This window comes from Protomyctophum bolini (genome assembly GCF_963924005.1).
Source record: "Protomyctophum bolini genome assembly, chromosome: 3".
NCBI lineage: Eukaryota > Metazoa > Chordata > Actinopteri > Myctophiformes > Myctophidae > Protomyctophum > Protomyctophum bolini.
Genome location: NC_137864.1, coordinates 9,405,716 through 9,427,393, shown reverse-complemented (window position 1 = coordinate 9,427,393; position 21,678 = coordinate 9,405,716). Strand labels below are relative to the sequence as shown.

The 21,678-nt window shown below is 41.6% G+C and overlaps 1 protein-coding gene across 1 annotated transcript; it reads right to left on the bottom strand.

Moving 5' to 3' along the window:
• Window positions 1-7,320: 7,320 nt before the first annotated feature.
• Window positions 7,321-18,511, bottom strand: LOC308313201 (SERTA domain-containing protein 2-like). Its single transcript, XM_080760183.1, has 2 exons — window positions 18,209-18,511; window positions 7,321-10,812 (listed from the first exon to the last, which is right to left on the bottom strand). Exon 2 carries the CDS (start codon window positions 10,806-10,808, stop codon window positions 9,741-9,743), a length of 1,068 nt encoding a protein of 355 aa, XP_080616309.1. The 5' UTR covers window positions 10,809-10,812; window positions 18,209-18,511; the 3' UTR covers window positions 7,321-9,740.
• Between the last annotated feature and the right edge of the window lie 3,167 nt (window positions 18,512-21,678).

Here is a 21,678-nt window from a genome sequence, read left to right as displayed (position 1 = left end):
TGCTATAGTATGCCGTACGGTAGGGGCTATAGCCCATGTTCAAAAATGATGAAAAATGAGGATAACATTTTTTTCAAAAATTCAAAAAACGATGGGCTATAACCCATGTTTTTTGAAATTTTGAATTTTCTTCAAATCCTCAAAAATGATGAAAAACGGCGTGCTATAGTATGCCGTACGGTAGGAGCTATAGCCCATGTTCAAAAATGATGAAAAATGAGGATAACATTTTTTTCAAAAATTCAAAAAACGATGGGCTATAACCCATGTTTTTTGAAATTTTGAATTTTCTTCAAATCCTCAAAAATGATGAAAAACGGCGTGCTATAGTATGCCGTACGGTAGGAGCTATAGCCCATGTTCAAAAATGATAAAAAATGAGGATAACATATTTTTCAAAAATGTTGAAAATTTTTTGAAATTTTGAATTTTCTTCAAATCCTCAAAAATGATGAAAAACGGCGTGCTATAGTATGCCGTACGGTAGGGGCTATAGCCCATGTTCAAAAATGATGAAAAATGAGGATAACATTTTTTTCAAAAATTCAAAAAACGATGGGCTATAACCCATGTTTTTTGAAATTTTGAATTTTCTTCAAATCCTCAAAAATGATGAAAAACGGCGTGCTATAGTATGCCGTACGGTAGGGGCTATAGCCCATGTTCAAAAATGATGAAAAATGAGGATAACATTTTTTCAAAAATTCAAAAAACGATGGGCTATAACCCATGTTTTTTGAAATTTTGAATTTTCTTCAAATCCTCAAAAATGATGAAAAACGGCGTGCTATAGTATGCCGTACGGTAGGAGCTATAGCCCATGTTCAAAAATGATAAAAAATGAGGATAACATATTTTTCAAAAATTTCAAAAAAAATTTGAAATTTTGAATTTTCTTCAAATCCTCAAAAATGATGAAAAACGGCGTGCTATAGTATGCCGTACGGTAGGAGCTATAGCCCATGTTCAAAAATGATGAAAAATGAGGATAACATTTTTTTCAAAAATTCAAAAAACGATGGGCTATAACCCATGTTTTTTGAATTTTTGAAATTTCTTAAAATCCTCAAAAATGATGAAAAACGGCGTGCTATAGTATGCCGTACGGTAGGGGCTATAGCCCATGTTCAAAAATGATGAAAAATGAGGATAACATTTTTTTCAAAAATTCAAAAAACGATGGGCTATAACCCATGTTTTCTGAAATTTTGAATTTTCTTCAAATCCTCAAAAATGATGAAAAACGGCGTGCTATAGTATGCCGTACGGTAGGGGCTATAGCCCATGTTCAAAAATGATGAAAAATGAGGATAACATTTTTTTCAAAAAATCAAAAAACGATGGGCTATAACCCATGTTTTTTGAAATTTTGAATTTTCTTCAAATCCTCAAAAATGATGAAAAACGGCGTGCTATAGTATGCCGTACGGTAGGAGCTATAGCCCATGTTCAAAAATGATGAAAAATGAGGATAACATTTTTTTCAAAAATTCAAAAAACGATGGGCTATAACCCATGTTTTTTGAATTTTTGAAATTCCTTAAAATCCTCAAAAATGATGAAAAACGGCGTGCTATAGTATGCCGTACGGTAGGGGCTATAGCCCATGTTCAAAAATGATGAAAAATGAGGATAACATTTTTTTCAAAAATTCAAAAAACGATGGGCTATAACCCATGTTTTTTGAAATTTTGAATTTTCTTCAAATCCTCAAAATTGATGAAAAACGGCGTGCTATAGTATGCCGTACGGTAGGGGCTATAGCCCATGTTAAAAAATGATGAAAAATGAGGATAACATTTTTTTCAAAAATTCAAAAAACGATGGGCTATAACCCATGTTTTTTGAAATTTTGAATTTTCTTCAAATCCTCAAAAATGATGAAAAACGGCGTGCTATAGTATGCCGTACGGTAGGGGCTATAGCCCATGTTCAAAAATGATGAAAAATGAAGATAACATTTTTTTCAAAAATTCAAAAAACGATGGGCTATAACCCATGTTTTTTGAATTTTTGAATTTTCCTCAAATCCTCAAAAATGATGAAAAACGGCGTGCTATAGTATGCCGTACGGTAGGGGCTATAGCCCATGTTCAAAAATGATGAAAAATGAGGATAACACTTTTTTTCAAAAATTCAAAAAACGATGGGCTATAACCCATGTTTTTTGAAATTTTGAATTTTCTTCAAATCCTCAAAATTGATGAAAAACGGCGTGCTATAGTATGCCGTACGGTAGGGGCTATAGCCCATGTTCAAAAATGATGAAAAATGAGGATAACATTTTTTTCAAAAATTCAAAAAACGATGGGCTATAACCCATGTTTTTTGAAATTTTGAATTTTCTTCAAATCCTCAAAAATGATGAAAAACGGCGTGCTATAGTATGCCGTACGGTAGGGGCTATAGCCCATGTTAAAAAATGATGAAAAATGAGGATAATTTTTTTTTCAAAAATTCAAAAAACGATGGGCTATAACCCATGTTTTTTGAAATTTTGAATTTTCTTCAAATCCTCAAAAATGATGAAAAACGGCGTGCTATAGTATGCCGTACGGTAGGGGCTATAGCCCATGTTCAAAAATGATGAAAAATGAGGATAACATTTTTTCAAAAATTCAAAAAACGATGGGCTATAACCCATGTTTTTTGAAATTTTGAATTTTCTTCAAATCCTCAAAATTTATGAAAAACGGCGTGCTATAGTATGCCGTACGGTAGGGGCTATAGCCCATGTTCAAAAATGATGAAAAATGAGGATAACATTTTTTTCAAAAATTCAAAAAACGATGGGCTATAACCCATGTTTTCTGAAATTTTGAATTTTCTTCAAATCCTCAAAAATGATGAAAAACGGCGTGCTATAGTATGGCATGAATTGAACAAAGGGCATTGTTCAATTCATCAAAACATTTAGAGACAAACAAATAGACACTTATATGTAGTTAAAGCAACAGAGTTAAGCAACAGAAACAAACAACAATGGATTCTACAGTGTAAAGACACCAATTTAATTATAAATGTCAATAAAGTTGAATATCTAATAATATCAATTTAAAATGTATTATCCAATACAAATTTCCTTACCATTTTTAATGTTTTAGTTTTGTATTGCTATTTTTATTTGCTAATTGTAGATTGACCTACTTTTTGTTTCTGGCATTCCGCTGCTTGTTATTTTTTATTTTATTTTCATGTGAAGTACTTTGAGTTGCATTTTATGTATGACATGTGCTATATAAATAAAGTTTAATATGTGAAGTACTTTAGTTGTCAAGGATGCAGACAGAGTTGAACCCAGGAGCAAAGTCACAACAAACTAGAGTATAATAATAAAGTATTTAATAAAGAATTACGAGATATCTTACACAGGGGAATGCAGGTAGGAATCAGGCATGAATCAGAATGACATCAAAGTCAACACATGAACAGGCAGGACATCTGTGACACAGGTTATGAACTGACAATGAGTGTTTGTACTGAGTCCAGTTTTATAGTGAGCAGGTTGATTGGAGAAGTGTTCACTGCTGGGCTGATTAGGTAGTTGACAGGTGTGTAAATGGAACTGGGTGTGCTGGAATGGGATATGGGAGGCCAGTGTGGAGACTGAGGGAGAGACAGAATGTGACAGAGTTGCATTTTATGTATGAAATGTCCTATATAAATAAAGTTTACACCACTGACTGTCCCTCCATATAAAATAAAGGCGAAAGTCACAAAAGAAAATTGATCAGTTACAATTCCAGACTATGAAGAATCATTTAATAAAGGAATACTTCCAGATTCAGTTAAAGATTAGCTACAATAATTGTGATATTAAAAGTTAAATGCTCGTCATATGACATAACAGAGAGGAATGGGCCGGACCCTGCGCGCAAGGGGACAATTTACAATTTTACAATTTAGGCATTTAGCAGACGCTCTTAATCCAGAGCGACTTACATTAAGCAAGAACAAAAGCATGGGAATACATCACATAAAAGCATTTATCATGAAGTGGAAAACAGGAAACAAGAAATGGGTAATACATTTTAAATTGATATTGTAATCACAGACTATCTTCTTGGTGTCTTTGAACTATAATTTGACATTTGATTTAAACATACAAAAGGACAAAAGTGTCATCAAAGCAGGTTATTGAGCAATGCAGGGCCTCGCACCCCATATAGGTCAGCAGAAGCTGGCTAATAGTACTATTACCATCGCTTTTCGTGTTGCTTTGCTTTGTGACACTTGAGTTCATTGCATGTGAATAGGCCTAGACAGTTAAATAAATAAAACAAGAAAAATACTAAAATAGCCAATCTACAATCTGGCTCATATTTTCACATTTTGTGCCCATATATGGAGCTGAGTGGACCTGGCCTCTTTTGTGGCCATATATGGAGCTGAGTGATTGCTGATGCAACACACTCCATATTTGGATAGCGGGACAGACACACACACAGACAGACAGACAGACAGACATGATCTGCTAGGTCTCATAGTAAGTGCTCACTGGGTTCGCAATCACTGCGTTCGCAATAATGAGAAGAACCCATTGCAGCTAATGCTAACATATGCTGCAATGTCCATGTCTATGCCAAAATGAACCAAAAATGTTCCAAATTAAAGTCGATTCCTTGGTGAGACCTGGTTGAAGCCACGGTGCCTTTCACTAATTTCCAAACGCCTTGTACGATTTAATAAAAAAATATGAAATATTCACACATAATAAGAAGAACCCATCATCATCATCATCATCCAGCAGCTAGCTAACATGCTAACAGATACTACATGTCCATAACTAAGCCAAAAATGGACAGAAATGTTCCAAATTAAAATCGTTCCCTTATTGGCCCCTGGAGAAAGCCCTGCCGCCTTTAAATATTTTCCAAACGCCTTGTACGATTGAATAAAAAAATATGAAATATTCACACATAATATTAAGAACCCATCATCATCATCATCATCCAGCAGCTAGCTAACATGCTAACAGATACTACATGTCCATAACTAAGCCAAAAATGGACAGAAATGTTCCAAATTAAAATCGTTCCCTTATTGGCCCCTGGAGAAAGCCCCGCTGCCTTTAAATATTTTCCAAACACCTTGTACGATTTATTAAAATTATGAATACCTCCATCCACCGCACACTGTAACAAGATGGCCGCCGCCGTGCTGTTTTGGAATTACTGAGAGGTAGGGGCGGGACCATGCCCCCATTGGCTCCTGGGTTGGAACCCCAGTTGGAACCAGCCAATGGTAGCCTGCACGATCCGGGCACCGGCCAATCGGTGGCCCGGAAGTTGCAACATTGTTGAAACACTTGGAACAAAAAAAGGACGAAGATGGAACTCGACCAAGCACCTTGATGTCATGACATGGGACTTGAACCGGCCAACTGACTGTAGCAGAGGCAACGGGCCAAGCTCTCCACACCATTACGCCACGGCACCTTTGGGCATTCAGCAGATGTCTCCGGGTGCTTTTGAGTTTTTATTTTTTATTCTAGCCTTGAAAAGTTCAAATTACTGCAGCATTGAGCTGTAGGAAGAACTCCCGATGGTCCTCCAGCACCTTGATGTCATGACATGGGACTTGAACCGGCCAACTGACTGTAGCAGAGGCAACGGGCCAAGCTCTCCACACCATTACGCCACGGCACCTTTGGGCATTCAGCAGATGTCTCCGGGTGCTTTTGAGTTTTTATTTTTTATTCTAGCCTTGAAAAATTCAAATTACTGCAGCATTGAGCTGTAGGAAGAACTCCCGATGGTCCTCCAGCACCTTGATGTCATGACATGGGACTTGAACCGGCCAACTGACTGTAGCAGAGGCAACGGGCAAAGCGCTCCACACCATTACGCCACGGCACCTTTGGGCATTCAGCAGATGTCTCCGGGTGCTTTTGAGTTTTTATTTTTTATTCTAGCCTTGAAAAGTTCAAATTACTGCAGCATTGAGCTGTAGGAGGAACTCCCGATGGTCCTCCAGCACCTTGATGTCATGACATGGGACTTGAACCGGCCAACTGACTGTAGCAGAGGCAACGGGCCATGCTCTCCACACCATTACGCCACGGCACCTTTGGGCATTCAGCAGATGTCTCCGGGTGATTTTGAGTTTTTATTCTAGCCTTGAAAAGTTCAAATTACTGCAGCATTGAGCTGTAGGAAGAACTCCCGATGGTCCTCCAGCACCTTGATGTCATGACATGGGACTTGAACCGGCCAACTGACTGTAGCAGAGGCAACGGGCCAAGCTCTCCACACCATTACGCCACGGCACCTTTGGGCATTCAGCAGATGTCTCCGGGTGCTTTTGAGTTTTTATTTTTTATTCTAGCCTTGAAAAGTTCAAATTACTGCAGCATTGAGCTGTAGGAAGAACTCCCGATGGTCCTCCAGCACCTTGATGTCATGACATGGGACTTGAACCGGCCAACTGACTGTAGCAGAGGCAACGGGCCAAGCGCTCCACACCATTATGCCACGGCACCTTTGGGCATTCAGCAGATGTCTCCGGGTGCTTTTGAGTTTCTATTTTTTATTCTAGCCTTGAAAAGTTCAAATTACTGCAGCATTGAGCTGTAGGAGGAACAGGCCTTGAACATGGAATGTCTGTACTGAAACCCTGATGATTAGACCACTGCACCATCAGTCAGACACTCTCAGGCAAAGTCTCCTGGTAATTTTGAAGTGATCTTTTGTTCGTTAGCCTTCAGTTAGTAAAGTTTAAATAACACAGCATCATATTAATCAGATCTTTCTTAGCACTGTTGAGGTCTTCTTTTGTATGATAGTGTAACAGCCGGGAATCGAACCCTGGTCTCCCACGTGGAAAGCCAACATCTTAACCACTACTACAATTAGTTATCCTCGTTTCTCATAATTTTGGACCATGGGCTATAGCCCATATCGTACGGCATACTATAGCACGCCGTTTTTCATCATTTTTGAGGATTTGAAAATAATGAAAAAATCGATGGGTTATAGCCCATGTTTTTTGACATTTTGAAAAAAAACGTTATGCTCGTTTCTCATCATTTTGGACCATGGGCTATAGCCCATATCGTACGGCATACTATAGCACGCCGTTGAAAAAAAAATGAAAAAAAGGATATATTGCCTGGTTGAATAAATCGGGTCCAGCCTATTGGCACGATGGGTTGCGCGTTGGTCTGGCGAGTGGGAGTCCCGGGTCCCTTTCGCGTAATGCTACACATAGATCACATACATCAATTAAACTAACTCATTCCAAGTCCAAATTCATAACATCTAGTGTTATTATGCCGAAGATTCCTATTTGTATGAACCTTTCATTTAGTTACAGAAGAAAGAATAGAGATGAGGAGGACACAACATGTCTCCATTTTCATTTATTGTAGAAAATAAAATTATAAAACTGTAATCCCATCAGAATTTAATCCATATTATAGACATTTCATTAAATATCTTTCAGGAAAATGTAATATATTGCATAAGACAAGGCACAGATTCAAGGTCAGCAAGCAATGAAGCACAATTTACAATATCAGAGCACCTGACTGACCATTTAACCACTGGACACACATTAATTAATGTCCAATGGAAGAAATAAAAAGAGCCTATAGACTATCTTTGACCTACTTGACCTTTGTCTGTATGGTCAAACATGGGAAGCAAGATATCATAACAGAAAAACAAAACAAACAAAACAGAAAAACAAATAAATAACAGTGGCATTTACTGTAAGCCAGCAAGAGAAGCAGACACGTGTTTTGATTAGAAATGGTTGGCTCTGTATTCTCCTTTCAGTCAGTCTACAGCAGGAAAAAAAATCTTTGGATATCGCCTCTGCTGGGTGGAAAACGGTTAACCTCATATGTCCAAAACTGTTACTTTTCAGGATTCAAATTCAAAAATAGCAAAAACAGCAGATACATACAAGCTCCAAACACATAGCTTCATGCAGCCTTTCAAGCTTGTGGATCTGCTACTTTTGATGCTTTCGTGTGACGATGTAATACGGTCAAATAGGGCGAAGAAATAAATAAAGTTAGAATATGGAGATAAGAGTTTTCTGACAGACAGTAATGATATGTTTAACACTCCAGTACCCAGAGATGGCATTGGCAGTTCAAACCCTGTCTGAAACGACATAGACCTACTGCACCTTTGCTGGGCAGGGACTTTCCTCTACTGAGGCCTTACTCTGTTGAACGACGGTGTCGCGAAGCGTGAGCTTGTAGATCCGCTGTTTTCGGAGCGCGATACCATCGTACGATGGGAGCATAAATTAGGCACGTAAAGTGCTGATTGCCCACTTTCTTTGAAAGTAAAAAAATCACACCTGTGTGAAGTGAGGGGCGCTCTTATCATCGTACATCATCATGACGTAAAATAGACACTATGTCTATTTGCTCAGACACTATGACGTATAATTGTCCATTCATTGTCAATGGGAATTTCAATGGGAGTGTAAGAACACATATACCAAAAGCTAGACAACAAAATAAAAATAAAAACTGCGGTGGCAGAGTGATCTTAGTCAGCGAGTAGTTAGCGAGTAGTTAGTAAAATACATCTTATCATACTTTCCACACCATTATCATTCTCAGTTCTAAAACTGAAACTACTTATTGCTGAAAATCAATTAATGTGGATAATACGACAAAACAAACCTTTCTCTCATACTCTCTCTCACACACACACACACACACACACACACACAAACACACACACACACACACACACACACACACACACACACACACACACACACACACACTATAGGCTGGAATAAGGTCATTGACATAGCTGAAATGCTAAAATATTTTACAGAATATGCAATGCATCACTCATTGCATGGTACACCTTGAAACCCCCCATATGCATTTATGTTCTGTACAAACAAAATATTAGTCAATGTTACATAATAAATATTTGTACACGAGAGCCAAGAGAAAATAAATAACTTAATCAGAAATAGAGGATTCAAAGTATTGTTTTGTTTCTGTGTTTGGTGCATGTGCAAATGTTCTCATAAAGATACACTTCCATTTCACACTTGACCAATTCCATCTGGGTCACACAGCGAAAGTAAGCCAGCAACAGGAGATGAAACTAGTCATAATGCTGCTATTGGAAACAGCTAGTTTGGTGTTTTTTCTTACCTGCATAATATGGGCAGTTAGCATACACATGTATGTTTCCTGGCCTCTGGGGCTTTGAAACCTATTAAAGCATAATGTTGAAAAATCTTTCTGAAAATACATTATATCCAATAGTAGCAGTACATTGTACCAGCAGTAGTGGCATTAAGTAACAAAGTCGATGAGTTGTGAAAATGCATCAACCTTAGATGGATTTGAAACTTTTGCATGTTCATTGTAACTGATGTGTTACTGCAAACATTTTGGGTGAGACTATGCAAACCTGTGAATGTAGTGAAGAAATGTGATTGTAAACCGAGTCCATTCATTGTATGCCAGAAACATTTCAGCGAAAATGTGTAGTTCTGTGTGCTGGCTAAAAAAAACAGCAAAAATGTGATCGCTTGATGGTCGAACATGGACGAAGGCACTCGGATGCATAAATTATTTTTGTCAAAACTTCATCTCACATTTTCTCTCATCTGGAAAAGCATGCACAGAGTAGAAACGTCTCCGACAATGTTTAGCTTTTCTTACAATTCTCGGACACACGTAGAAAACTGTACAAAACAACCCAATTGGTGAGCTATAACTTATGTCCCTCTGAGGTGGTTCCATTTGTCCCTCAGGAGCCCACCAACACTTCCATAATGTGGTCTAGCTCGGCCAGGTCCATTTTAAAAGGCTGGTTCTGGGAACTCCCGCCGGGGCCGCCGTAGCTGGAGATGCTCTTCACCAAGTCATCCGCCATCCCCACGGGAGCCATCTTGGACGCAGAGGTGACCGAGGGGGCGGTGCCGGAGCTGAAGTCGTACATGGACGTATCTATGTCGGTGAACAGAATGTCGTCGAGGGCAAAGTCAGTCAGAAAGCCCGCTGGGGAGGAGGGCGTGTCCGTGGTACTGGGAGGAGGAAGAGAAGGAGCATGTTTCTCCATTGTTCTCTCCTCCTCCGCATGTGAGTTCAGTCCAACCTCCTTCATGCTCACATCCTCCGACAGAGCCTGATCGGTCTGAGGCGATGAGGGGGTCTCGGAGGAGTTGTAGGGGGGAGAGAGCGAAGGGGAGGACAACGACGACGCTGTCACAGCGACGGGGCACAGCTCTTCGATCTCCTCCAGAGCCGTGGAGAAGCTGTCTTTTGGGGGCGAGGGAAGGGGGGCGGGGGGCGGTGGACGTGCGGAGTAATGGTGCATGGGGTGGGGCGAGGATGGAGGCAGGGCAAAGAACAGCGGGGAGTCCTCCTCAAGGAGTGAGGCGGGAGTAAGGCAGGAGTCCAGGGAGGAGAGGATGCTGAAGGAGGGAGGAGGAGTGAGGGGTGCCTGGCGATATCCTTCGTTGTCGCCGTTGACCTCGCGGCCGGCAGTGGAGGCAGAGCGTGGTGCGGCGGGCTGCACGGCGAAGAAGAGGGCGCGCACGCCTCCACCTCCTTCCTCTTTGAACTCCTCATGTATGTGGCGGACCATGTTGTTGATGAGGACGCGTCGCTGGAGGCCTGGATCCGGGCCAGCCCGTGGGCCGTACAGCTTCATCAGCGATATGTTGAGGACGGTCTGACGCTGCAGGGCGTACGACGCCCGCGACAGGCCCCCTCCGACCACCGCCACCGTGCCGGCCCCTGGCATGCCCACGATGCCCTCCTCCAGTCCATCCTCGTCCTCGTTCAGTTTCCGCTTCACCCCGTTACCCAACATATATCTGTGGAGCAGAAACAGGAGGGGGAAATATAGATCATTACTGTGTTCCACAGTTCCACATTAGCAACAAATTCACTGGTAGCAAAAATGTTCAGTAAAAGAAGTGACAACAACTCAACAAATTTAGATGTGCCCTTGGGCAAGGCACAAGTTCAACATTTGCTCTAATGAAGCTATTCAACCACAAATTGCAGTGTCACTGGGCTGCTCCCAAATGTGAAAATGTGTAACTCTGTTAATGTGAATCTCTGAGCTAATATGCTTAGCAAATCTTTCCTGGGAAAGACAAAAGTTGAAAAGTTGAAAAGCGAACAAAAGGAACTCATTGGATTTCAGTTTAAATGTAATTTACCACTTGGTGGTGGCAAGTACAGCACCTTAACAGACATTTGAATTTAGAGTTGATGGTGGTGTGTGTGGGGGGCAGAGTTGTAACATAACTAAGTTTACTCAAGTAGGCCTACTGTAATTCTAATTCTGAGGGTTTTTTATATATATTACTGGAGTATTTCCATTTTCAGTACTTTTGCTTCTACTCCACTACATCTCAGAGGCAAATATTATACTTTTACTACAATACAATTACTTTGTAGACTTTGATTATTATTACAAAACTCTCAGATCTGCTTTTTTTAATGTATTTTTATACATTTGGGACATTCTGCATAATGAATACTCTCAACTTTTTGTACTTTAAGTAGCTTTCTACTTTTACTCAATTTAGAATCCTGGACTTTTGTAAGAGAGTGCACCAGGAGGACAGGTTCGGGGGGAGGTGGTGTCAGCTGATTGGTTCCCATGTGAGCAGGAGTCAGCTGACCCTCCTGACTCCCTCACAACACAAGGCCACACGTGTCAACAGGACAGGAAATGGCCAAGCTTCTGTCCTTAAGTTATTATCACCCACAAGCCAGACCCCCCTCCCCCCCCCAACCCCCCCCGTTCAGGCAGCCAACCCCAAATAGACACTAATTAGCCCGCAGACCCCCATTTGAAAAGATATGCCAGGGACGGCTCAAGAAGTGATTCTCAACCCATTTAATTTCAAGGACCCCCAGTTTGTCATGAATTAGTCAACAGACCCCCATTTAATGGCATTTCTATCTCTGGGACCCCCAATTTATATTGTAAAATCAATGTTAATTTAACTCTGAAAGTGTACAAAACTACAAATGGAACCAAATGGACCCATTTGTACATTCTCAAAGTTACAGACCCATAAGGGTCCATTTGGTTCCAAACTATGATTTAGCTGGGGACCCCATGGAACTCCATCAAGGACCCCTGGGGGTCCCTGGACCCCACTTTGGGAACCAATGCCCTACATAGACTGGAAACATGTAGGAAAACCACCCAAAATAAATTCTGATCTACACTCATGCTGTCAACATGGAAAATATATCGGTATATACATTTAGTTTAGGAATGCCAATTCATGAATGGCTTCAGACAGTAATTATCTGCTGCACATTTATTTTTATTTGTACAGTTACAGTCCACACCAGGTAGCTCCCCAGTACAACCACAGACGTCTAGACTTGTGTACTGCCACAGAAAGTCTTAGCATTTAAGCAACCTTGTTCAAAGACTTTCAAAAAGGTTCAAGGTGTAGTTATTTGGAGAATGGGGATTTGCTCCAGCAACTTTCCATTCACAAGTCCATCTGTCTAACTTTTAGAAGAACATTTTTTTTAACTGAATACATTTCATGCTGTATATTTATATCATCTTCGTACCATGGACAGCAGCCCTCAGCAAGTCAATCACAGTTCTTTCACAACTGTCTTACAACTGACAAAAAGAAAAGTATGCAGCCAATGGCCAAGATAATAAAAACGAAACCTGTGGTAGACAGGGAACACAGCCTTTGAGCTGCTCCAAACTGTCATCTAAGACGGAACACACCTCTCCTAGAGTGCATGGTTTCAGCTCTGTGTGTAACTCTACCCCAGCAGCACGCCAATTGAGCAATCTCTAAAAGCCTCGCCTCTTTCAGGTGGTTCTGCGGTGAGTTGCCATCACCACACACACAAAAAGAAGGAAAGGATTCCCCTGTAAATGTTTTATCTGGATGACATCAAAACAAAGTGAGAGAACAGTTTGTGAGCAACTCTTGAAAAAAATAATCAATATGAAACACATCTGTACAGGTGCATGCTTGCACATACACATGTGCAGAGAACGCACTGCTGCACTGGCTTGTTACTATGACGAATGTGGTCAGCTGGGAATCCAGGGTGGAATAAAGTAGAATGGGGGGTAGGTTCTCCTGCAGCCAGTGCGGCTGCAGCTGATGCTGCAGTATGAAGATGAAAGGAGAGGTGAGAGGCAGATCCACGTGGTTGACTGCGTGTGCTGTGTGCGCTCCACATACGGCCAACCATCCATTTGGGTAGTGCTGAAAATTCTTTACATTTTAAGTCCTAATCCTGATTTATACTTCATTGTGCGACATCACATCTGCTGCACATTGTGAACTTGAAGATCGTCTCTTTTGAGCGAGTGACACTGCTGTACGACAGAGCATAAATGAGGCATTACTCAAGGACATGTCCCGTAAGCGCATGACAGCTGAGGGACGTATGCACTTGCTGTTGTGTGGAGCAAACCGGTTTTGATTATGGGACGGGTACGCTAACCACAAGGCCCCAACAAGTCGCCAGTTGTATTTTGTGCTCATGCTAAAACGCTCCCTCCTCCCAGTCTTTGTATGTGGGGGCCCTTCGAGGTTGCCATCTGCTGACACTGACTCAAGACTCAGGGGTGACATGGGGAGAGAGATGCACAGAATTGTAGTACAGACTGACCAATGCTGAAATCAACGGAAAGGAGAGGAGAAACAAAGAAATAGAAAAGAGCCATGGCCAGGTAGAGAGACAGAGAGATCGATGTAGCAATGGATTTGGACAGACTGGGGAAAAACTAAATAGGAATATATAGGGGTGGGAATAAATATGTGTGAATGCTTGCTTATAGAGTGCTATTCACAACTTAATCAAAATGTGAATGATTGTATTTGATCCATTTTTTTTTCTTGCTGAATAATCAATAACATCAGTTGATATCTCAAGATACCTGTGTTCAAGTGACGTGTGGTGAGCATTTAACATAATCTTGTCCTTTATTATGTTATTTCACTGTAATTTAACGTCTAAATTATTAAATGTGTATTGATTAATACAATAAGAAATCACACCCGTGTGAAGTGAGGGGTGGTCTTTATTAGTTGATGGTTCTCTTACAGCCCTAATGGGACTTTGACAACATACAAAATCAGGCGCTGAGTGAGAGATTAATGAGGAAGACACTGAGTGGGCCATGGGAGTGCTGGGGGAGGGAGTGGTGCAGTGGACTCAGAAGCCACATACCTTTCCTTTGAGCAAACAATAAGAAACGGTGTCGTGTTACAACACCACTGCAAGCTTTCTTTTCAGCCCTTCACTGAGCACTACTGCTCAGCCAACCACTATCAGTGTTGCCATGTCTGCTTATTATAAGCGGATTTAGACGTGGTAGATCCACTTTGAGTCAAATCCTATGCTTACGTAGGGTTATTGAGGAATCACAGCTCTGCAACATCGATCTCGCACTAGTCTTTGTTGATTTCTCAAAGGCTTTTGTCAAAATGTTTGAAATTCTTAAATTATAGGGTATCCCCGACAAAATGATCAATGCCATAAAAGTTCTATATACAAATACCTCAGCGACCATCCTTACCCCTGACAGAGAAACACCATCATTCTCCATCCTTGCTGGCATTCTCCAAGGCGACACACTTGCCCCGTTTCTATTTATTATTGTTGTTGATTATGTTCTTCGTATGTCAGTTGATACTATCAATGATAAGGGCTACCAACTACACCCTAGGAGAAGCTCTCGTCATCCTGCTAAATACCTCACCGACACTGACTGATGACATCGCGCTTATCAGTCACTCATTGGAATACGCTCAGGCTCTTTTTCAGTCTCTTGAGCAGGCCTCCAACTGTGTCGGTCTTTATCTCAACAAGACGAAAACTGAATACGTAAATATATGCAAATCCAACAATAACCTCATTATAAAAACACTTAAAAACACTCCTCTGAAACAGGTATTTGGGTTCATATATATCTTCTTCACAAAAGGACTTTCAAACTAGGAAGGGTATGGCCTGGTCAGCCTGCAATGACATGCATAAGATCTGGTCATCCCAGCTTAGTAAGATGTTAAAAGTAAAAATATTTAGGACGTCCGTTGAGCCGATTCTACTCTATGGCTCCGAGACATGGACACTTTCAAAGAAACTAGAGAAACGGTTGGATGGCACTTACCCACCCATCAACTAATCTAATATACGGCAACCTTCCCCGTGTTTCTTCACTAGTCCGATCCAGAAGAACACAGTTTGCCACTGCTACAGAGCTGACAATGAGGTTATATCTTCCCTTCTTCTCTGGAGTCCTGCCTCAAAGCAGACCAGAGGTAGAAGACTGTCGTTCCCTGTCATCGCTAGGGACACAGGCATCAGTAAGCAGGAACTGGGGATGGCAATGATGGTCTGGCGTGATATTGTGAAATCCACGATCTCGACCGCTATGTGTGTCCCTGTCTGTCTTTCTGTCTGTCTGTCCGAGTACCGAAATAGCGTTTGTTGACCACCAAGTGTCACTGTTGCATAGCCTAAGACACACACACAGGCCAGGGAGGAGGGCTTGCCGCTTGTAGAGTACAGTACTACAGCACGAGTACAGTACACCACCACTCACTTCAGACTGGTCTGATTTTTTTTTACTTGTTTATAAAGTGTAGTGGTTCTAAAATATTTTTTATGTCATGGACTCCGAAATGAATAGGCCCATGTATTTGTCCCTAACCTCCATCTGAAAAAGTTTTGTGCCAGGGAGAGAGCCCCGGACCATATAGTATAGGTTTCAAGTCGCTTCTTTTGGGGCTTGTTTTACTAGACCTGGTTGCTTATTTCTCTCACAAAATCTGGCAACACTGCCAGCCACTATACTACACTCAGCTGGCCCACAGCTTGTTGGCGCTCAAATTACACAGACAACTCCTCTGGACGAGTGCATGCGTCCTTCTGCCCATCTCTGGAGGTGCACGTCCCTGCCTGAACTCTCTGGATCTTCAGGATGCAGTAATTCACAAGAAACACACAGACAGCACTTCTTAATGTGTGCATTCTCCCCTCAGCACTTTGCCTCCAATGGCGTTGATACTGAAAGGTCAGGGTATCATTATACCAGTCTTTTGTGGGGGAAGAGTGGCTGTTTGAAAAAGCAGCTGCCTAGAACATTCAGCAAGGCTTCAGTGTGAGTGGAGTAAAGGAAGCATGTCTAGCGTAGAGGTTTTGGGGCATTTCATTCCTGCAATGCCAATTCCCAGGAATGCCTCTCTGGATTCTGTACCTTGCTTCAGTTAATTCTGCATATCCGTAAGAAAGCCAGACATGTTCATGTGTGTTTAACCAAGTCTCCGAAAAAGCACGGTCAGACTCAGGAGAACACATGCCTGGACAATATTCCATGTCCCTCAGTTATCATCTCAGATTTTGCCTTGATGTCCCACAAAACTACCTCCAGATTAAACTACAATGGTGTATTCCTTAAGTTAGCAATATGTCTAATATGCAGATGCAGGATTTTGAGTGTCAAAATTCAGGTTCTATATTAGAAACCAACAACCAAGAGCACTGGCAGCCCCAAGACTTCGCAAGTCGGTAGGTTTAAATTATTGGGCCTTGTTTAAGTCAAATGTTGAGCTATTTTTAAACAGTTGCAGAAGGGACCCCTTCTGCAGCCAACTGGCTGAAATATTTAGGTAAACTTCTGCTCTCTCTTTCAGAAAGAAAAAAGAAAAAGGAACACTGTAGTGTTTACTGGAAACTGGGCCAGTTTGTGAAGAGAGTCAAGGAAGCTACGGTGGACTTTAGTCACTGAAATGGAATGTTGTCTGTTTGGTGCCACTGTGTGCACCTAATCTCTCTCTCTGCAGAGGAGATTGTTGTCTTCACAACACTTCAGTGTATTGGTGTAACTGGTGTTATACCGTGCTGTGGTCTGTGTACATGAGTCACTTCAATATCTACAACCATGCTCACCATTTTTTATATAAAATTAATTACAAACGTTTTACATTACATTTTAATTGGTCAGCCATGCTAACCTTATTCTTTTTACTGTACAGCAAATATCCCAAAAGCATACATGAATCCTGGTTGTTTGTATACTCTCATGAAAACATATTTAATATAAACCAGAATGCCGGATTAGAACATGTTTTAGCTCATTTTAAAACTAATAATTATAAATACAAAAACAATCATATTCTACTTCTCGGAGAGAGACAGGACCTTGTTGCATGCAAGACTTTATGAACATCGTAAAGACCACAAAAGTAATGGTCCTATCATGATGAGGGATCACTGTAAGAAGTTTAAGAACGTGTGTGAGACATTATAAGACATCCCCTGGCCTTACATAATAATACTCACAAAGTAGCAATTGTACTACGAACACCCCCCTCTCTCTCTCTCACACACACACACACACACACACACACACACACACACACACACACACACGTACGTCAGCTCTCAGTTACATTGCTGAGAGGCCCCGCCCACTCCAACTTTAAAGGTCTGAAATATTCTTGCATGCAGCGACGGCCTGCAATACGTGCTGCTCCACTCCCCCTTTCAGGACCTGCCAGGACCCCCATAACTCTGAGTGTGCAAATGGACCCGGGTCCATTTGGTTCTCTCAGAGAGTTGGCTACATATAGGCCTACCTGTAAGGGTCCATTTGGAACCCCCTCAATGAAACCAGATGGTCCCTGGACCCCACTTTGAGAACGAGCGCTGCTATAGCATAGTGAGTGACCCCTGTCTAAACCTGTCACAACAGCTGCCCCGACCTCCAGAGCAGCAGAATGCTCCAACAACATTAAGGCTGTGAATGTGATGGGGGCGGGGGGCGCCATCATGTCCCACTACTAACCGCCACCTGCCACCAAGTACTCAAACCAAACGGTTATGGGAAACAACTGACTGCCTGGACAATGTTGAAATGTTATTCATTCTGTCTATAATAAACGCGAGCGGCGCGCCACTTAGCAGAATGACTCGTTACAATGTTGTAACAATGTCACGACGGCGCGCTGCAGTGGAACAACTCGACAACTGACTTTGACTCTGATCTGATCAGCCCAATCGGCGAAAATCTGCGACAAAAAACAAACAAACACATAGCCTACGTGTATAGGCTACTGTCTTATTTTCTATGCATGCCCGTGTGTGTGTGTGTGTGTGTGTGTGTGTGTGTGTGTGTTTTCGACGCCAGAGGGGCACGTGAAATAAGTCATGTTCTTGCATGTATAGCGTTGATATATAGGAGCCATAACTTACCACATGTACTTCGATCTTACAATCCCGCATCGGTGTCACCGAGACGCCGTCGGCAGCAGACGGACTGAAGAGGGACATCGATTATTCCAAATGTTCACGTTTCTTCTCTCCCCCACGTTTCTTCCATTATTCCCCCTCAGCCAGAGAGAGAGAGCGAGAGAGCAGAGAGGTAGTGTAGTGTAGTGTAGTCGCAGTCGTCTCGCAGATCTGCACGCGCACGCACACATACAAATGGCGAGCGAGTGAACTGAAGAAGAGGCCGAGGAGAGGACAGAGATGACTGTGTCACCGCTCGGCTCGACGAGCAGCAGCAACCACCGATATGACGTCGGGTGGATCCTGGAGAGTTTCACTGGGACTGGATCTGCTGCTCCGCCTCGACAAGACCCGCCTCCTCTTCATTTACAATCCACAATACGAAAATATGCGATCTACAAATAAATACAGTGATCAGCTGTAGATAACTAGATATAGGCTATACCAAATCAACCCAAGCCACCATAACCCACTTTTGCACTGAATATAGCGAATAATAAGCTAATATTCTTATTTCCTTAAATGTTCCCTGATCACAAACGTTCAATTTATAGAAGGCTATAATTAGGCTATTTGCATACAGTCGGTCTGGCAAAATAGGCTACAGTGCTCTCTCACTATACAGTAGGCCTACACCACTCAGTATAGTTAACTGTGAGAGCGAACAACCACAACTATGCAAAGTATTCAAGATATTCAACACTGGACATGGTAATTGCCAGAGAGAGAGAGATTCATTATTCTGAATACTTATAACTGTACATTTATTATTGTTTCTTTTATTTCACAGTGTGAAATAAACTCTTAGTTTTCCCATGCCAAATCCATAACTAATTTATCCTACTTCCAAAAATATATCAAGAGATATCTTGGCAAGTAAATTGCAAAGTATGTATAGCCTAATTGTTATTTGTGCAATCATTTAATTTGACTGGACTGTTGGATTAGATTGTAATAGTATAATGTTATGTTTTCACATTTTTATATGTTTTGACCCCCAGGAGGGGGGGGGGGTCATTAGGCAACAATAGATAACTAATAGATGTATGCAAAATCATTGGGAGAAGATAACTGCATGGATAACTGGTGGCACTGAACGGTATAGGCTATATAGCTGGTGTCTGTCTTCTTCTCCCAGAAAGCAAACAGGATGGATCATGAGCCGCTCGGCTTCTTGGTGCTGCCTCAGATGCAAAGCAAAGCTTTCATAAAACGTTCATAAGCACATCATACACAAAGGATATGACATCATCAGCAGTGTAGACTTTCTACTGCTCTGCCACCATCCATTAAACTAAAGGATGTGTAACACTGGTGTCTTTCAAAATTGTCCTTGGAAATCAGGAGACCTACAGTGTTTGTATTTGTTGATGATGTGTATTATTATCGTGTTAATCCACAATGGAAACAAGACATTTTTGTGTTATCCCTTTAGCTTTGATGTCATATATTCTATAACTATAATTGTGCTGTTTACATGATGAATAAAGTATTCAATCAATCAATCAATCATGTCACACACGCACACGCACACGCACACACACACACACACACACACACACACACACACACACACACACACACACACACACACACACACACACACCTGTGTCTAAAAGTGTGTGCGTTTTAGACACATGCTGATGCTTGCGTGTGCACATGTTTGTGTGCTGGGACGCTTATATGCTGGAAAGAGTGATGTGCCACTCTGAGGCATCTGTTTCGTAATGTGCTGGTTAGCCCCGAGTCAGGCAGAGCGTGACATAATTGCTACCAGATGGTCAGAATAAAAAGCAGTGGACTTTCCAACACTATAGCAGCTGATCCCTTTCAGATGAACATAGGACATAAAAGATATGGCACATCCCATCTGTGGCTGCATGGCTGAATGTGTCGGGGTGCGCACGCCTTTCCGACACACCTATTTTGTATTCTATCTATGCCAGCACACTGCCTATGAGTTACAGTATATCATCAATATGTCCACCTCAAAACCTCAAGTCAACTACAGACATTCAATAAACATAGACCACTTCTTGTCTGGCTGAAGAGGGGGTTCAGGATCTTTCTATATGCCTTTTCAACTTTACCATATATTCTTACAGTTATTATTAGTTACAGAAATTTGGGCCCTTGCGTCCTGTTCTTCATGGGAGCATTTCTACAGTTTGTTCTCTCAGACCTATGTTACTTAATTCCCTCAGCCTTATGTTCCATCCCTATAAGCTTTACTTTCAGGGACCTCCATATTTTATTATGGCTGTATAATAACCCAGACAGAGAAGTGCAGAGATTTGTTTGCCCAAATCATCCATGAACGGTGGTCCCTAGCTGAAGACCCTGACAAAGTCTTTTTTTAGGGGTGCTAGCCCCTCCAATCACGCATGGCTTTCTGAAATTAGGTAATTTGGCAACAAAATCTATGGACCTTTAATATTTGTTTAGGGCTATCAATCATGCTGTAATTTTTCGCCAGCCAAGTCTATGGACTTTAATGTTTATTTAAGACAATTATGATGTATTAGTTTGCCAGCCAAATCTATGGACTTTAATGTTTGTTCAGGGTAGTTATGATGTAATCCTTTGCCAGCCAGCCAAGTCTATGAACTTTATTGTTTATTTAGGGCAGTAATGACAGATAGACGTCATCTCACTGATATAAATACATCTTGTAATACGTTTATTTCATTTTAGACGGACATGAGAAGATCAACATGCGCTCCTCACTTCAGACGAGTGTGATTTTGGTATGTGGTCAGGTTTAGGCCTGGCTCAGGGAGGAGGACACCCCGGCCATGCAGTCCACCATGGGCACTGTTGGAGGTGCGACAGGACCAAGGCCTAGCGGGAAGTCCACCCCTCTGTATCAAATAACTTTGGAATGAACTTCCCATTGCATCAGAACTGACTCCCAATCTTCCGCTGTAGTCTGAAAACTCACCTCTTCAGACTTCATCGTAGCCCATAGCATTGAACCAGGAACGTTCCGATTCCAAGACGGCCACTGTACCTCCTGAGCAAAGAATAAATAGAATAAAAAGGAAAATCTGAAAGATGAAGGCCAACACAGAGCATTGAACACTCCCTCCCCACTCTCCCACCACAAATAACGTACATAGTTGTGTATGAATTGTATCTGATTGGCTATGCTAAAGAGGTCTGACTCTGATTGTGATTTAGACCAGACATGGGGACTTTACAAGACAGTTTGGTGCCTGTTCTGTTTCATAATAAGACATGACTGACACGCAGTATTATTTTCATTTACGCTGTTGTCATGGATATCAACACAGTACTATGTTTTTGTATGGACGTGGTGTTGGGTGCCTGCACATATGCACACATGGCATCAACGCATGGTGTTGTGTGCAGGCGCCCTACACTCTGTCTTTGTACTATGGATTGTACTATGTTTTTGTATGGACGTGGTGTTG